We start from the raw sequence: 17683 nt of genomic DNA on the forward strand, positions 1-17683 counted from the left end.
ACACGTACTCATTCAAGGGTTTTTGTTTATTTTGTACTATTTTCTACATTGTAGAATAACAGTGAAGACATCAAAACTATGAAATAACACATATGGAGTCATGTAGTAACCAAAAAAGTGTTGTTTTTTTTATACATGATTCCATATGTGTTATTTCATTGTTTTGATGTCTTCATTGTTATTTTACAATGTAGAAAATGGTACAAATAAACACCCTGGAATGAGTAGGTGTGTCCCAACTTTTGACTGGTACTGTACAATTAATGACAAGAACTATATCTATCTATCTATCCCATTACCAAAGCAGTTAGGACATTGCAATTCTCAGGCCAATCACCATTTGTTCATCTAGCATTTACAGTGCAATAAACCATTAAAAAAATAAACATAAAATATACACATTTGAGACCATTTACCTAAAAAGATGGAACATCCCTACACAGTGTTCATTCTCTATATATCAGAAAACTTTTATCATTCCCACAGTCATTTGTTATTTAAGAAATGAGGTAGTTGCTGAAGTGAGGGTTGGTGTGGCTTCAGCAGAAAGTATAAAACATGGTTCGAGACATCACCTCCAGACTTCTCATAGCATCAGGTAGTGCCCCATGGCCAGGATCAACAGACAGAACTGAATCAAATAAAGACAAGGGAATGTTAGACTTACAGCAAGAAAGTGCAAGTGTTGTTAGACTTTATCTTATAAAGTCTCTACTGTATGTTGTGTAGTATACAAAAGTGTCCGATAAATCGTTTTTGGGTAATGAAACTGTTGCAACTGAATACTTAACTATTTACCAACCTAAGTAAACCAACTGAAAACTCACCATAAACATTAGCACAGCGAAACCATACCAGCTGATAGCCCATGTATATAGACTGAACACAGACTCAATGTGGTTGAAGCAGCCCTGGATAGAAAGATAGAGGGTATAAACAGGATAGCCTGTGCCAAGGTGGTTCAAGGACAAGCAACAATGTGCTTACTTCAAGTGGGAGGTAAAAATGACCCCTAACCACTGATACTGTACAGGGTCAGATATTTTCCATACTGTTATTACAGTACAGTTATAATTCATGGCAGGTACTGTATAATCAGATCCTAGATCTGTGGTTATGAGCTACTTAAATCTTGAGCCTTCAAGTGAGAATCAGAGAACCAGAGAATGTCTTTGGGGTTAGGCAATGGGAATGTATTTTCTCACCTTAGTGAACATGGTGGTGTTCTGGCCGTTCTTGCAGGCCTTCACATTCACCACCTGGTAGTTGTTCTTCCTCTTGCAGCAGTGGATGGGCCAGGGGTAGTCTGTACCAAACTTCTCCCTGAAGGTGGAGTTGTACTGTATCCAGTCCACTGGGCCATCCGTTCCACAACACTCCACCTGAAATAGGGGAGGAGAGGATGTTGTAGAAACAATACATGGGTGAGGAATATTCTTCAATCAAACAGGAATAGTTTAGTTAGTCACAACATCAGTTTGTCCACTGACTGACTGAACTCACTTCACTCAAACGGAGTGAGCTACTGTATAAGTATTTGTAGAACGTGCAGCTCTACATTCTTTATCCTAGCTACATCAACATAGCCTGCAGAGGTCGTTTCTGTCCCTGTAAAGCAAACTGATCCCATCCCTTGTCTTTGCCACACTATGGGGCTGTCCAACCAGCAGAGACACATCGGGACTCTGGCATTGATGATGGAGAGAGAGGGACATGCTGTGTCATGTCAGAGCTGACAATTCATCTGCTACTCCCAAGGGTGTGTGCATGTGAGTGTGTGACTGCGTGTGTGTGTGTTAGTGGAATGTGATACCTTTCCCTAACAGATACTCCACACAATAACCTAGGTTGAGTCGGTCTTTGTGCTAGTCATCTGTTTGGAATGTGTGGTGTGGCTCTGATTAGTCAGATTATCCTATGACAGATTCCTTTGATTTGGTGACCAGTCACCTCATTCATCACTTTGTTCCATGTCAGTGTGATCCGACTGCCAGAGTCACCTTCGGCTGCATAATACTTCAGCATCTGCTTCTTCACCAGATTACTGTTCCCAACCAGCTACAAACAGCACATAGGAGAGGATGAGACAAAACAGGAGAATACGTTTCAAAGTGATGTTTCTAGAATTGTGCTGTTCAAACAATGTGAAGATCTGAAGGTACCCCAAGTTGCCCATTTCCCATGTACTCACATAGTCTCTGTGGGTGACTGCAGTGATACACGAGGCACACTCAAATATGTAGATGATCAACATCAGGATCAGATACTGTCAAAATCCCAAAATAAATATTTTCCTTTACTTGAAAAGAACAACAGGGAAAGAGATATAGACATACCATATATTCCACTTGAATTATATATTTTGAATCAGTGTTCAGATGAACAAATGAAGAACTTCGGTGACCAAATAGATTGGGATGAATTTAGTATCAAAGTCTTACTGTTAGCATTAAGGCACGGCTCTTCTTCGTAGCAGCCAAGATACCAAAGACACATATGCAGAAGAAAGCAAAGCCTGTGAAAATGGCGATCCAGGCCCCGGCAAAGATGTCATCTTTCCCCGACACACCAGCTATAGGGTAGAGTTTGTATTGCTCTACTGCAACCCAGATGGCCAGAGCGCAAAGGGCAAGACCTGCTGCCTATAATAAGGTAATAACATGTATATTAAAAGTTGTTATAACAAATTGTAAACATAACAGGATCCTACATTACAATTGAAAGTGTCAATAACCCGTACAGTATAGTGCTGAAAAGGACCAGAAATCTAATGTTCTGTAGTACACTTCTGGATTTTAATGTTAAGGACAACACCATAGATCTACACACCATTTGTCTACCATATAATTACATATGATTAAACAAATGCTTTCAAAATACAGCTACTATAGGAATAAAATCAAGTGCAACTCTTACAGCTCCAAATATATTCCCCAGGATGAGAAATCCCTTTCCATTAGCCATGGTAGCAGTCCTTCTGTCAGCTTCTTCTAAACCCACTGCTCCTGAGCAGAGAAGAAGAAGACAGTGAAGAAATAACAGACCCAAGTACAAGTGTTCCTAACAGATCCAAGAGAATGTAGGGTCTGGCTGGATGTAATGTATTGATGATATGGGAACGTGTCCAGGAAGGGGCTTGATCTTATTCATACTAGCAGCAACAGAAGTGGTCCAACCAGTCTGGCTCAGCAAGAGATTGCATTGTGGTCCTTTTGAATGGAAACACTGAGATATTGACTACAACATATGACAACAGAAATGGATTCATGATAAACCTAGACTACATCTGGCCCAGACAGAAAGTGAGCAGTTCTGCATGAAGCCATCAATCCTCAGTCTACCCCTAGGCTGTAGAATGTTACACCTATAGCAACCGGTATTTAACCATTCTTGATCTTTTTATGTTACAGCAGTCTCTTAAATTAGCAGGTTTAAAGACTGTTAGAGTTAGAGCAATCATCACATCATCTATTTTTACACACAACAAACATTACCTCCCCTGCAGTGATGTCAGGCCCTGAGCATCTTCTTCTGTTGACCAAACGCCTGTCCTTCTGTTGCACCTGCTGTGCTCAGCACCTGTCACAGCTTGCTGTTAAATGTAGTCTACTTCCATGACGTCATGGGGCATTTCTGCACATGTCTTGATCCCAAGTTCCTAAAAAATAGAATTTATACAAATCTTTGTACAGTATGTTTACATGCATCTTCATTGTTTTGTATGTGTGTACTGTATATTGACTAATTGGGGGGTTTCCAACATTGAATTTATTGTCAACAGGCCTATTTGACATAGCCCAATAATACACTATTCCAGTTGACTGAGTGGCGTTACTATTAGTAGGTTGAGATGAGAAGCAATGATGACATCTGCTGGGGAGAAGTGCCATTGTTCTTCTTAGCTGTTCACACTCAAACAGGATACAGGACCATTTTATTAGGTTAGTAGGCTACATTGTTGAGAATGGTGTTTCTCGTGAATGGATGATTAAAAACCTCTACAAAGTAATTTCATTGCACACATGTCATAATAATGCTTTTGTTTGGCTCTACATTACATTTGGCCTATGAAGAAACTCGTAGGTTATTGTCTTAAATGTACAGTAAAATAAGTGGCATTTGTAATTGTAATGTAATAATTATGATCTGAATATCAAACAACAAATTTTATCTTGTTTCATACCAAGTAATATTCTTGTCATATTTTTTTTCCATGTTTCATATGAAGTAATATTCATGTCGTAAAATTAGACAGTTCTTGTGTTTTCCAATAAGTCACCAGTTTGTCTCTCTGTATTCACACACCATAGTCTTGCTAACACCAGCCTCTCGCTCGCTGTGTTGTCCCGTGGGTCGTGGCCAGCCAGACTACACACACACCTTGTTCCACCTGAAAAAAATCTACATCCTGGAAGCAGGTTCTGTGGTTTATTTACAATGCAGCATGTGACTGACTTGGTCAACATTGAAGTGAATGGGGTTCAGATGTTATTCCTAAAGAACTTACTACCTCGGCAAACCTCCAGAAGAGAAGGATTACTCGATACAAGAGGAAAAACCACTCTAGTGATATTAGCCTTAAAATCAAGTCTGCATATAATTTTTCTTTTATCTCTGCCAGGTAAGTAGTCTGTCATTATTTATGCTTAAGTATTCTCCATCCTCCGTCCAACTAAATCAGTATCTCTTTACATTACAGTAGACGGGATAAAGTGCTGTAATGTAAAGTGCTACCCTCAAATCTGATTATTTCTTTCTCCATAGTGTTATGTAGTAGGTAGTGTAGTGTAAGCACACAGTTATGCAACACATTGACAGGATGGATACACTTCCAAACTCCATTCCCCCAGGAGGCAGCAGGTGCTGAGCCTGGATGATAAGCAGGTGCTGTCAGTAAAGGTGATCGTCAGTTCAGTAGGTGTCAGGAATGGAACATAAAGTTGGATGCCAACCGCCAAAAAAGTTTGTTGGTGGTGGTAATGCTAGATTAAAAAACATGAGCTGGCGCACACCCAGAAAAAAAGTTTGTGTGGAGCTGTTGACTAAGGAAGGCACAGTGATGCCGAAACGTTGGTAAATACCCATTAAGATGCTGGGAGTTTATATATGGAGTGTGCGACTTTCTTCATTTTGATAGTTTATGGTGGTGGTAATGCAACACATTATGGATGCAAACCGCCGTTAAACCTCATTGAAGAAGAAGAAGAATAATATGAAGAAGGTGATCGTCAGTCAGTTTCCCAGCTAGCAAGCCTTAAAGGCTGCGGGTTTTGTTTGGTGGCCATGAGGCCTTTCATTTATTTTTTACCTTTAGTTTGGGCATGCCTTTGGTATTTTTCCTTTTTGTACATATTTATGTTTAGTCACCAACTGAAAACATATATAATAAGCTTGGACTGGCCGACCAAGAGGTCAAGAGCATAGGACCCCTAGACAAAGAGAGTGCAAAAATATTCGTAGGCTAGTTATTGGTTTTGTAACAAGAGCATCTTGTACAATATCAAGTCTTAGGAGCACATAATTGTGACAAATACCTTTATACTCATTTGTTTTTTCTCAGGGAGATGAACTGAGCTCATGATGACTGGGAAACTGAGGGAAGAAATGGTGGAGCTGCTGCTGGCACCATGGCGATCGTCTCCACGGGCGACGGGACTGGAAGGCACGCTGGTGGCAGCGTTGGAACTGTATGACCACTTCCCTTTAGATGTGGCTGTTACTGGGGGAACCCAGGAGGCCAACAGTCAGCTGGCCAGAGCACTGTGTGGGTTAGGAAATGAGGAGGAGCAGGAGGAGGAGGAGGAGAAAAGTGAGGATGAGGAAGCTAGTGATGATGATGAAATTGAGATTTCGGGGACTCTAACTAAAGTGTTTGAGAGAGAAGAAAAAGGACAGGTTAAGGAAAGTGAGCAGGACGACAATAAGAGAGATGACCCTCCCACTGACAACCAACCGATCGTCCCCAACTCACTAATGGTCCTGCACCCTAAAATCCCCAACATTCGGATTTGGACAATTCCAAGCCTCGATGGCCAAAACCACCCTATTGAACACTTCGATGTGTTGGTGGTCCTCACCTCAGTGCAGCACCAGGACAACCTCCCAGGGCCTATCATGGAGCTCCGTGACAGGGACCAACCGCTGTTCTTAGTCAGAGCTGAACAGGAGTGGGACCTGATCCAGGAGAAGCTCACAGGACCCTGTAAGACCTGTGCCTGGGAGAGAATGAGAGCCCGTCAGATGGAGATTGAGAGAAAGAGGCTGGCAGCCACAGCTGGAGAAGCTGAGGTCCCAGAGGATGTGAAGCAAACATTACTAGAGTTAAGGGAGATTGGAGCGACCATGACTACAGCTCTGCCTGAGCTGAGAAAGAAAGCCTTCTGTCAGTTCATGGTGGATGTTTTCAGAGAAAACAGAGTTCCAAAACTGCTGAGGAATGACGAACAGTGAGTGTGTGTTTAGTCTCATGTTATGGTTAATTGTGCAAACAGTGTGTGTACAGATAACTCATATTAATGAAACTACAAGGCAATTTTCCAGATTCAGAGTAAATAATGAAGTTTGTGCCTTGAGGAGATAATGTAAAACAAACCATTAATTTGTAATATCATGTGATATGGATTTTTTTTTAACCCAAATCACACTTCGTTGTATCATTGCATCCTTTTGCTCGTATCCTTCCCTGCAGGTCTCTGCTGTCAGCTGGTCTGAGAATGGATAAGCTGCGTCCGGGGGACATTGATCGGAATGGACACCTGTTCCAGTCCAGAGATCTGACAAACCCCCCATCCAGACTTCTCTCCGCCCTCACGGCCTTGGAGCACCTCCGATTGGACCTGGGGGTCCTGGGGCAGACGGGTTGCGGCAGCTCCAGCCTAGTCAACTCCCTCCTGGGCTTGAAGAACCAGGACGAGAGGGCGTCTCCCACTGGAGTCACTGAAACCACCATGGAGGCTCTGGGGTTCCCACACCCTGAGCTGCCTAATGTCTGGCTATGGGATCTACCAGGCATGGGCAGGGTGGGGGATCTGGCTCCCTCGTCGACCAAGACAGATCAGAAGGCTCTTTCATCTTCTCCGCAACCTCCATCTCCATTCCCTCCGATGTCGCTGACTCCTCTGCACCCACTATGTGATGTCTATATCCTGGTCTCACCTCTCAGGCTTAGCCAGGTCTGTGTCCAGCTGCTGCAGAGTCTGTCAGCTCAGGGGAGGATGTGCTTCCTGGTCCTCTCCAAGGCTGACCTAATGGGGGAAGGGGCTGTTGAAGAGGTTAGAAGGTGGAGTGAGGAGGCCCTAGGTCGACTAGGCCTCAAACATACCACTTTCCTGGTGTCAGCTCTCCACCCAGGGGAGCTGGACTTCCCCAGGCTGCAGGAGCTGTTGTGTAGTGCATTGGCTTCCCACAGAAAGGCTGCCCTTGTTCATTATGTTGTAGAACTTTTGGAATCAGAGGTGTGGGGGGGAAAGGACCAGGCAGACCCTTGCAAGCTTCAGTGACATGTCATTTCAACAAACTGTATTTGTTTTGTTTTGTTTAACCTTTAATTAACTAGCTAGATAGCTAGATACATTATTTGTGTCTGTCTCCTGTTGTATCAAAGCCATGATGTGAGACGTCAGAGGCTCTGGATAATCTGAATGACTGGGTCCATGTTCTATATTAAAATCTACATAAAATCTAAGTTTATTGGTAGCGTACACAGATTTCAAATCGAATCAAATTGTATTTATCACATGTGCCGAATACAACAGGTGAAGACCTTACAGTGAAATGTTTACTTACAAGATTTGCAGGTGTTATGGCAGGTGCAGTAACATAAGTGTTTTGCTATCTCCAACAGTGCAGTAGAATGTCTCACAAATACAATACAAATGTACAAATAATCATTGTATGGTAAAGTTGTATCCAGTTTATGAAGTTATGGGTCATTGTGATTTTAAGCAAATAAAAATAAACACATTAAATACAATTACCGGTATGCAAATGAGTCATTGTATTTTTGAATGGTTATGAACTCCACATAGCAATAAAAGAAAGCAGCCATGTTGTAAATGCTTTCCCGTACACTAGATGGCAACCATACAGAAAACAGAAAGAACAAGCAAAGGATTTCCAGCAAAAAAGAGGAAATCGGTGATTGTAATTGGTTGTTCAAAGCAGCGACGAAGTCCTCTGTCATCAACGTTATGTCACGGAGGTTCATATGAGTCGTGACTCCAACTTTAGACCGTAAAAGGTAAATTCTAGACATTTCTACATTTATTCCAATAAGCACATCGACATGTCAGTTTACCTCTCGTGAAGTTGTGCCTTCCTTTGCAACGTATGCTACACTTTTCCCCAGTTGTGTTGCTTGCTAACCGGCTAACAGCGTTTGCGGTTCTTTTGAATGCATTGGATAACACCTGACAACAGGTGTTGTGAGCGAAGACTCCTTCAAAACAACTAACGTTACTTTGTTCAATTGGATATGATACCGGTGTATTGTCATTTACAGTAAAACTGCACACAACCGAATGACTGCCTTTGGCCCCTAGCGTAATTTGGCATCATGCCTTTGCACGTTCACTGGCCTTACTTATCAAACTAGATAGCTAGCTAGCAAATCAAATCAAACTTTGTCACATACGCCGAATACAAGTCTAGACCTTACCGTGAAATGCATACTTACAAGCACTTAACCAAGTGCAGTTCAAGAAGCGTTAAAAAAAATATTTACCAAATAAACTAAAGTAAAAAATGATGTGTTCACAATAAAAAGCTAATCTTCAAGCTAGCTGTGTTTAGGCTATTGCTGTATCCAGCTACTGCTAGACATATGCTCAACTGTTTCCGAGTGAAAACTGTCACTGACTGTACAAGAAAGTATTTATTTCAATAGTACATTTCTCTTGTGTCTCTGAGTCTCCAGACAGCAGATTAAAAGTGGCTGTCATTATGTCATCTTATCAGGGGCCACCACCCAGACCCAACCCTCCTTCTCCACTCAGATTAGTGGGAGACATAGGCTCCAACTCTCTGTCAGTCATCTGTTTGATGAGTGAGAGACACCGTCATATTGTTTTAGTAACGGGCCCTTGTAGCTAACTAAACTCAACTCGTGGTGAAGGAAGTTTCGGATTAACTCCACCAACGGAGTTGAGCAGGGACCAGGCTTTGTGGAAGTCAGTCTCTGACTACGTCGATTCGCCCAAAAATGTATATTATGAAACACTTACCTTGTACCTATGTTTGTCCTCTGTAGTTGCGTGCCTTTGTCCATACTTTTTAACAAAACGTTTGTCAAATACAACCACTGACCATTTCCACATTTTCTATTGTTCAAAGATTGCTCTAAAACGTACATTACCCTGCCTAATCTGAGATTCAATTGGCACATGACATACCATTTTAGAGCAACAGAAATTAGGAAACGGTTGGTGGTTGTATTTGATGAACGTTTTATTAAAAAGTATGGATTTCAGCAAACAGGCACAGAACTACAGAGCACAAACATAGGTACAAGGTAAGTGTTTAACTATTACAGTTTTTGAAGTATTGACCTTGAGCGAATCGATGTAGTCATAGCTGAATTCCACAAACCCTTGTCACTGCATCACCCTATGGGGAAGCTCATCTTCAAAAATACTTCATCATGGGGTCAAATAGGCTTGGCCAGGCCTCTTGATAGTTACCGGTCTGACAGTGTGCAGCTGTCCTTGTTTCCCCCCACGTTAACCAAAGCCAAGCTTGGTCACTTCACTGAAGTTTCTACTAACATTACTTGGCTTGCTCAGTTGCTCTTAATGCCATTTACACATTGATGCTTGAGGGATTTGTGTGGTACAGAATAGACACTACAGCCCTGTTCTGTCCCATTGCACACAGCTGGGCATCCTAGGGTTGAATGCAGAAGACGGTGGCTGTCCTGGGAGGGGGGATCGGGGGCTTGTCAGCCTGCTTCCACCTCAGCAAGAGCCCCCAGGTCTCCAAGGTAAATATCATTACCACAACTATCTCCACATATGCTGCAGGTAGGCTACAGCTCTACTGAAAGGCCAAACATACTGTAATTAAGCTGTTATTACACTATTATGAGATGCCCACAAGGCCCTGCACAGGTACAACTGTAGATTAATATCTCTCCCTGTCTGTCTGTGTAGATAGTGCTGCTGGAGGGGGATGGACGGTTCGGAGGCTGGCTAAGCTCAACTCGTAGGGAGGATGGAGCTGTGTTTGAACATGGACCCAGAGGGATACGACCTGCAGGAGCCGTGGGACGAAACACACTCAACATGGTAGGCACTATAAAGTGTGTGTGTGTGTGTGTGTGTGAGTGTGTGAGAGAGAGAGAGTAGGTAAAAATCGAAGTCTGTTTTCTACAGGTGGAAGAGTTGGGGCTGGAGAGCGAGGTCCTCCCAGTCACCTATGATCACGTGGCCTCTAAGAACCGTTACCTCTACGTGGGAGGCCAGCTACACAAGATGCCTTCTGGCTTAGGGTAAGGGGGGGGAAGGATGAGTGATAAAATAGTACCACGTTAGACCCAAACAGCTATGTTCATGCGTTCACAACATGGTGAAATCAATCAACTGTAGGTAGTCTGTCTATCCAAGTCACCCTCTCTCTCTCTCCCTCTATCCAGTGGAGTAGTGCGTACAGTCCCTCCGTTCTCTCGTCCTCTGATCCAGAGCGTACTGAAGGAGATACTGATCAGCAGAGGAAAGGAGGAGGATGAGTCTGTTCATTCCTTCGTGTCGAGAAGGCTGGGCACTGAGGTGAGATGGCATTAAAAACAGACCCTAAATGATGTCCACACAACTTCCACATCAGTTCAGAGTGACAGTATGCTCCTCTTCTCTCTGCAGCTTGCAGACATTGCCATCGACAGCCTGTGCAGGGGAGTGTTTGCAGGGGACTGCAGGAAGCTGAGTGTGCGCTCTTGTCTCCCGCCACTCTACAACGCAGAGAAGGCCAGAGGTTCCATCGTACTGGGGATGTTGCTGGGCTCAGGTGAGAGAGAGTCCGCCACCACACCAAAGCTACATAGGAATTCTGAGAGTCTTGAATGTCCCCATAACGGTCATATTGCTGACCTGTCTAAATGAGTAGATGATTTTTTTTTATTATTTTTTATTTCACCTTTATTTAACCAGGTAGGCAAGTTGAGAACAACTTCTCATTTACAACTGCGACCTGGCCAAGATAAAGCAAAGCAGTTCGACACATATAACAACACAGAGTTACACATGGAGTAAAACAAACATACAGTCAATAATACAGTAGAAAAATAAGTCTATATACAATGTGAGCAAATAAGGTGAGATAAGGGAGGTAAATGCAATAAATAGGCAATAATAATAACAATTAATAATAACAATTAATAATAACAAGTGTGACTGTCCCCCCAGGCCCTGGACCAGACGTACCCCCCTCTACCCTGGCCAAGAGGGCCGCTCAGGAGAACTGGGCCCAGTGGTCACTGAAGAGGGGCTTACAGAACCTTCCAGAAGCCCTGGAGGAGAGGATGAGGAATGGGGGATGTGTAGAGGTGCACAGAGACACCCCTGTGACGGGGCTAAGTACTAATGGCACCGGCTGGGAGGTGAGACTGCTGGAGACCTGGGGGTTGAGACACATGTATGTGTACTGCCATTGCACTGGAGTTGTGGTGGTATATGCATTTTTAAGTTGTTTATTAAATTGAGTAAATGAATCAACTGATGTCTGTGGAATTGATTTTTGAACATAGATTCAACTGGAGGACGGCACCATCAAAGCTGATCATATCATTTCTGCTCTACCCGCAAAAGGTAAATTAACTTTTACTAAACTTGACCTCTGAACCTACATCTTTTAAGTTCAAACAGTGATTCTAAATTCAGTCCCTGTCGTTCTGCCTGTGGACCTGGAAGCCTGTGTGGTGTTGGTCTTCAGTTGTGCGTGTGTTGTTTTAGCTCTGGCCTCAGCACTGCCCTCTGCTGCACAGCCCCTGTCACAGCAGCTACTGGAGATCGCCACAGTGACCGTTGCCGTGGTAAACCTGGAGTACGAGGGTTCCGTCCTGCCTGTCACGGTGAGAACTCTCAATGAGAATGAAGGAATTTGTTTTGGAAGATTCTCTGTTATTTTGTATGGGTGTGTTTCAGAATGTGTGTGTATCTAATGTGAGTGTTGTCTGTGAGGCCTCAGGGCTTTGGCCACCTGGTGCCATCCTCAGAAGACAGAGGTCTCCTAGGGGTGGTCTATGACTCTGTGCCCTTCCCCCAGCACAACCGCACTGTAGGACCCACCACCAGACTAACAGTAAGAGATATATTATGTGTATATGTACTATATTCTCTCTCTCATACACAAACAATTACATAATGTGTGTGTTATAGGCCGTGCAAGAATACTTTCCTATTTTAATAATGCACAGCATGGCAGGGACCAACCCACCATGTATAAACCACAGTGGAACCCATCAAGATATACAGGATTACGCTCAGCGTAAATGATTCATGCTTTAGACGTGAGGATGACAGATCCCCAAGTCCCTTACACAGTCCAGCCCCAGCCAGGCTTATGGGGTCATGTCACAGGGAGGTTGTGGAGGGAGTTTCTGTTTGGAATACCCTGGTGTGGAAGACATACTGTATACAGTGAGGGAAAAAAGTATTTGATCCCCTGCTGATCCCCTGCTGAATACTTATTTCCCTCATTAAAATGCAAATCAATTTATAACATTTTTGACATGCGTTTTTCTGGATTTTTTTGTTGTTATTCTGTCTCTCACTGTTCAAATAAACCTACCATTAAAATTATAGGCTGTTCATTTCTTTGTCTGTGGGCAAACGTACAAAATCAGCAGGGGATCAAATACTTTTTTCCCTCACTGTAACTAACTGCATATAGCCTCTGGTGCCATGTGACTTGACTTCTACAACAAATGTCACTCCATTATTGATGTTCCTCCTCGCATTCTTAAGACATTATTTGTTTACTGGGCAGATGCCTGTTTCTCTAGACACGTTAGTTTATGCAAACAGACAAGCTGCTGGCCAAGGCAAATATGGTGCAGCCATCCGTGGGACTACAACTCAGTAGCCCTGAACAAGGATGTTGTGGAATGTAGTTCCATTTCTTCAGTGATGGTCTTATAGGTCCTTTAGGACAAAGGATGTTTGATGATTCATTTAATATTAAGCTGTCTGGCAGGCAGGCAGACGCAGTTCTCTAAATCAGGGTTTCCCAAACCCAGTCCCAGAGCCTCCCCTGGGTGTACGCTTTGGTTTTTGCCCTAGCTGATTAAAATAACCAACTAATCATCAAGCTTTGATGATTTGAATCCGCTGTGTGTGTACTGTCTGTGTTCCCTAGGTGATGATGGGCGGGGCCTGGTTCCAGGAAGTGTTTGGAAATCCAGATGAAGTGACTGAGCAGCTCCTCCTGGATAGGGCCACCCAGGCCGTGACATCACACCTGGGCGTTACCACACCACCTATCTGGAGCATCGTTGCACTACTCAAGGTAAGACGTGTGTGTGTGTGTGTGTGTGTGTGTGTGTGTGTGTGTGTGTGTGTGTGTGTGTGTGTGTGTGTGTGTGTGTGTGTGTGTGTGTGTGTGTGTGTGTGTGTGTGTGTGCGTGTGTTTCAAGAGACTCTTGAAACACACACGCACAAAGGCCTCTTCTTGTTCAATTTCATTCATTAACCACTATGTGTCACCAGAGGTCCTCATTGGGCCCTGTATTCAGTTAGTATTTGAACCAACAACAATGTATTCAGTTGAGCTCCACTATGTCATAACTTAGCCCTGTGCCAGGGGAGCAATCCTGGAGCAAACAGATCAACACGTCTGTTGATGATCACTATCTCACCAGATAGATGGCTCCTCTCTGTTTCTGTATTGGTCTTTCTCCCTCATTCCCTCTATGGAACTAAATAGGCAGGATGGAGAGAGGCACTGGGATGTTAGATCCTCTTCCCCTACTCCTACACACACATCTTCACAGACACACACTACCCCAAGTCAGCTACATCAGTATTCATAGTGCTGCATCTGATTCTAGCTCAAATCCTGATGTTTCCCTTGCACCAAGTCATTCCCCCTGTTGTATGCTCAGATGCTCTTGTCATTTATTTCATCAGCACCAACAAATCCTTTTCCATTTGTGTTATCTCTCTGCGCTCCCATGTCAACCAACAACCAGGCAGCAGAGATAGCAGGAAGTTTTGAGCAAGACAAAGAGTTAAATTGGAATGAATGGTCTGTATAGCTAGCAGACGCGATAATCACTTCCGAATTGACACTGTAGGGGAACAAATGTCCTATTTTTTTAATTTGTTGACAGGATGGATTCATCATTCAGTGCTATCTTCCATAAATGTGATCTGAGTGCCAGCTTTCCTGTCCAGTCACTCTTAGTTTTAACGTCCTCAACCATTTGTAGGCTGGTTCCAGGTCTGTATGTGCTTAGCCAACTCCTTGGCATTACGATGATAGTTAAGAGACGGCTTTAGCTCATACAGGTCTGGGATCAGGATAGCTAATATAATTGTTGTCTTAATATGTAATTTATCTCCTCTAGGACTGCATTCCTCAATATTACCTTGGACACTGGAAACGACTTGGTAAGATGAGGACAGTCTTCATTTAATAGATTTGACTTTTGCTTTTGTGCTGGGTATCTCTGGTCTCTGTGCCCTGTATTGAAAAAGAGGGGGTCGTTTTTTAATATACCTATCTACCATATCTGTTGATTTGGGCTTGGTTTTTCTATTAACAGAAAATATGAGACAATACATCAGAGACCACAATCTACCCCTTAGTCTGGCTGGGTCCTCTTATGACGGCGTCTCGGTCAATGATGTCATCTTCAGTGGACGGACGGCAGCAGAGGGCCTTGTGGGAAAAGTCTAACCAGACGTTCAGGTTCCAACCATGGATATAAGCTTATATTGTGAAGAGATCTTGTTTTTTTTCCTCATCGCATTGCGTTCTACATTTACTTTTGCTTTTACACAACTGTATCACAACCGGCCATGATTGGGAGTCCCATAGGGCGGCGCACAATTGGCCCAGCGTCGTCCGGGTTTGGCCGTCATTGTAAATAAGAATTTGTTCTTAACTGACTTGCCTAGTTAAATAAAGGTCACGCAATATCCTTGATTTATAAGCAACATATTTATGAAGTTTTCCATTTCTATCTCATTTGGACAAAGTACAGCTTAAACCTCTAGAGATGATTCTATCAGAAACAAACTCTGTCTGAGACATCACCACTAGCCTGGAAATCACAGGTAACCCACAGAACAGTTCTCGTTCTAATAAAATATTGTTTTTGAACTAAAGGGCTGGATGAAGTTATATGTAGTCACTATGTAAAAGGGAACCACAATCTGAACTGTTTTTGGGTGATCTGTCCCCGTAAGCTTACTTCAAGGATTTAATTTTCAGAATGTAGAGTAACATTTTAAATTCAGGATGAGATTTCATCTTTTAGTTATGGTGCCTTTTTGCTAACAGAAATTACCACCCCTTCATGAATGTACAGGCATATTTGATGTGGGAGACATGTTAAAGATGTGATAATCAGTGGTGTGTATATCCCTACTCTCCCTACTCAGCCATCTATTTTTTTACCCTATCCTCTCTGTGAATATAGCAGACAAAAATCTATTATTAATATTATGGTAAAGTATGTGCGCTGATGTTTCATCACCGTGGTAACAGAACCGCACAGACTGATGTGATGATCTCGATATGGTGATCTATTATGTATTTGGAATCTAATTACAGTAATGGAAACTTTAATTTATAGCGTGTACGTACAGTGGCAAGTGGATGGCTTGATAATGTATTTTTATACAAGTTTATTAAATTAAACTGTATTATTTGAAGAATGTTGCAGAGCAATAAATATGATGCTTTATCATCTTGTTGTCTGTCATGGGCTGTCTTAGTGAAGGACAAAGTGTCTGTTAAAAAAAAAAAAGGGATATTTTTTGGCTTGCTTCAGGTCCTTTTCAACTGACAGTGAATATCAATATATTTTACTGCCCAGAACCAGGGTCAGAGGAAAGATCCTGCAGAGAAACAGCTTTACAACAGTGAGCTGATGACAGATTTAGGCCACAAGTCACTTCCCTCTGTGATCTACTTCACAGAATGAAATAAGAAAGCAACTTGAGGCCTTAAGTCAGTCACATAAACGAGAGAGCAAGCAGGCGAGAGAGAGCTTTTCTCTCTGCTGCCTCTCCTTAAAGCTCTCTTACGGACAGTTTAGACGCTAAACTTATGGCGAGTCGAACTGAATAGAAATTAAAAGCGGCCTGGCACGGTTTAGAGCTTTGCTTGACATACCAATTGGTTTTATACAACCGCGCTCAACACTGGAGCAGACTTCCTCGTTGGTTTTGGGTCGAATTCAGTCATAACAGCGGCCCCTCACAGAAGTCCTCCACCTGCGAATCCAAGACCATTATTTTTCCCCCGTTGTGGGTGTGGTAGCGAAGCAATGTTTATTTGCATGTAATTAACATATATTAATATGCAATACCATTTCTCCCTACAGTGGAAGAACTGCTCTGGCGCACTGCATGAAAAAGAGGCGTGCTTCACCAGCACCCCGCCAAAAGAGCGGCAGAGGCTGAAGAACTATCGTTAAAAGTCAGACAAGGCGCACTTAATGGTTTCAGACGGCACGCATGCCGCATTATAAACAATTGGGAAGTTGAAAATCTCTGACTTCCGACTTCAGTGCGTTCAAGACAATTGTGAACCCCCCCCCCCCGATCCCCTCCAAAAACAAAACGGGCTCCGACTTGGAAAATCATTTCAGAAACTCTGGCATCTTTCTAGAACTCCGACATTCCGACGTGAAAATCACTGACGTCATGATTTGACCTCGTTTTTTTTTTATTGAGTTCTCACCTTTTGATCCTTCTCGCCAAGGCCAATCACATCGCACTGAATGTGGATCAATCCGATCGTTCAGCGTGCTGTAGACGTCTGAATGCTGACATTTTTCACGAGATTCTATGTATAAAAATCGGTGCTCAAATTACGTTCTGAGGTGCTAAGTACTCTCGGCCAGCGAACACTTGGTATGTCTATGCTGATGCCCCAATGAATCAGTATTTATTGAACTCGTCATTATTCTTCCAATTCTACTTTGTTGAACAACAATGAAATGAGTGTTCTTCCTGTAGCAGTAATAATGCATTTTGATAATGACATTTGAATTATTGTTTTTGACGATTATTGATAATTGGATGATGGAAGGCCTTTGCTGCTATAACAGCCTCAACTCTTCTGGGAAGGCTTTCCACTAGATGTTGAAACATTGCTGTGGGGACTTGATTTCATTCATCCAAAAGAGCATTAGTGAGGTTGGGTACTGCTGTTGGGCGATTAGGCTTGGCTCGCAGTTGGCGTTCCAATTCATCCCAAAGGTGTTCGATGGGGTTGAGGTCAGGGCTCTGTGCAGGCTAGTCAAGTTCTTCCTCACCGATCACGACAAACCATTTCCATTTGGACCTCGCTCTGGGCATGAGGGCATTGTCATGCCACAAAATTGGAAGCACAGAATTGTCTAGAATGTCATTGTATGCTGTAGCGTTAAGATTTCTCTTCACTGGAACTAAGGGGCCTAGCCCGAACCATGAAAAACAGCCCTAGACCATTATTCCTCCTCCACCAAACTTTACAGTTGGCA

General features: G+C 43.0%; 3 protein-coding genes across 3 annotated transcripts; 2 read left to right on the forward strand and 1 right to left on the reverse strand.

Moving 5' to 3' along the window:
* Window positions 1–586: 586 nt before the first annotated feature.
* Window positions 587–2964, reverse strand: LOC106578597 (uroplakin-1a-like). The gene is made up of 7 exons (XM_014157594.3): window positions 2917–2964; window positions 2442–2642; window positions 2192–2266; window positions 1951–2058; window positions 1206–1382; window positions 828–911; window positions 587–631 (listed from the first exon to the last, which is right to left on the reverse strand). Exons 1-7 carry the CDS (start codon window positions 2962–2964, stop codon window positions 587–589), a joined length of 738 nt encoding a protein of 245 aa, XP_014013069.1.
* Window positions 2965–4450: 1486 nt separating this feature from the next.
* On the forward strand, window positions 4451–7972 carry zmp:0000000951 (uncharacterized). The gene is made up of 3 exons (XM_014157378.3): window positions 4451–4621; window positions 5561–6446; window positions 6689–7972. Exons 2-3 carry the CDS (start codon window positions 5578–5580, stop codon window positions 7497–7499), a joined length of 1680 nt encoding a protein of 559 aa, XP_014012853.1. The 5' UTR covers window positions 4451–4621; window positions 5561–5577; the 3' UTR covers window positions 7500–7972.
* Window positions 7973–8182: 210 nt separating this feature from the next.
* On the forward strand, window positions 8183–15901 carry ppox (protoporphyrinogen oxidase). The gene is given in 13 exon segments (NM_001173888.1): window positions 8183–8239; window positions 9871–9976; window positions 10146–10280; window positions 10368–10483; window positions 10628–10760; window positions 10851–10995; window positions 11394–11587; window positions 11735–11795; window positions 11940–12058; window positions 12175–12288; window positions 13345–13494; window positions 14555–14597; window positions 14753–15901. Coding segments are annotated over 12 exon segments (1431 nt in total). The 5' UTR covers window positions 8183–8239; window positions 9871–9889; the 3' UTR covers window positions 14887–15901.
* The last annotated feature ends 1782 nt before the right edge of the window (window positions 15902–17683 follow it).

This window comes from Salmo salar, chromosome 02 (genome assembly GCF_965601325.2).
Source record: "Salmo salar chromosome 02, fSalSal1, whole genome shotgun sequence".
NCBI lineage: Eukaryota > Metazoa > Chordata > Actinopteri > Salmoniformes > Salmonidae > Salmo > Salmo salar.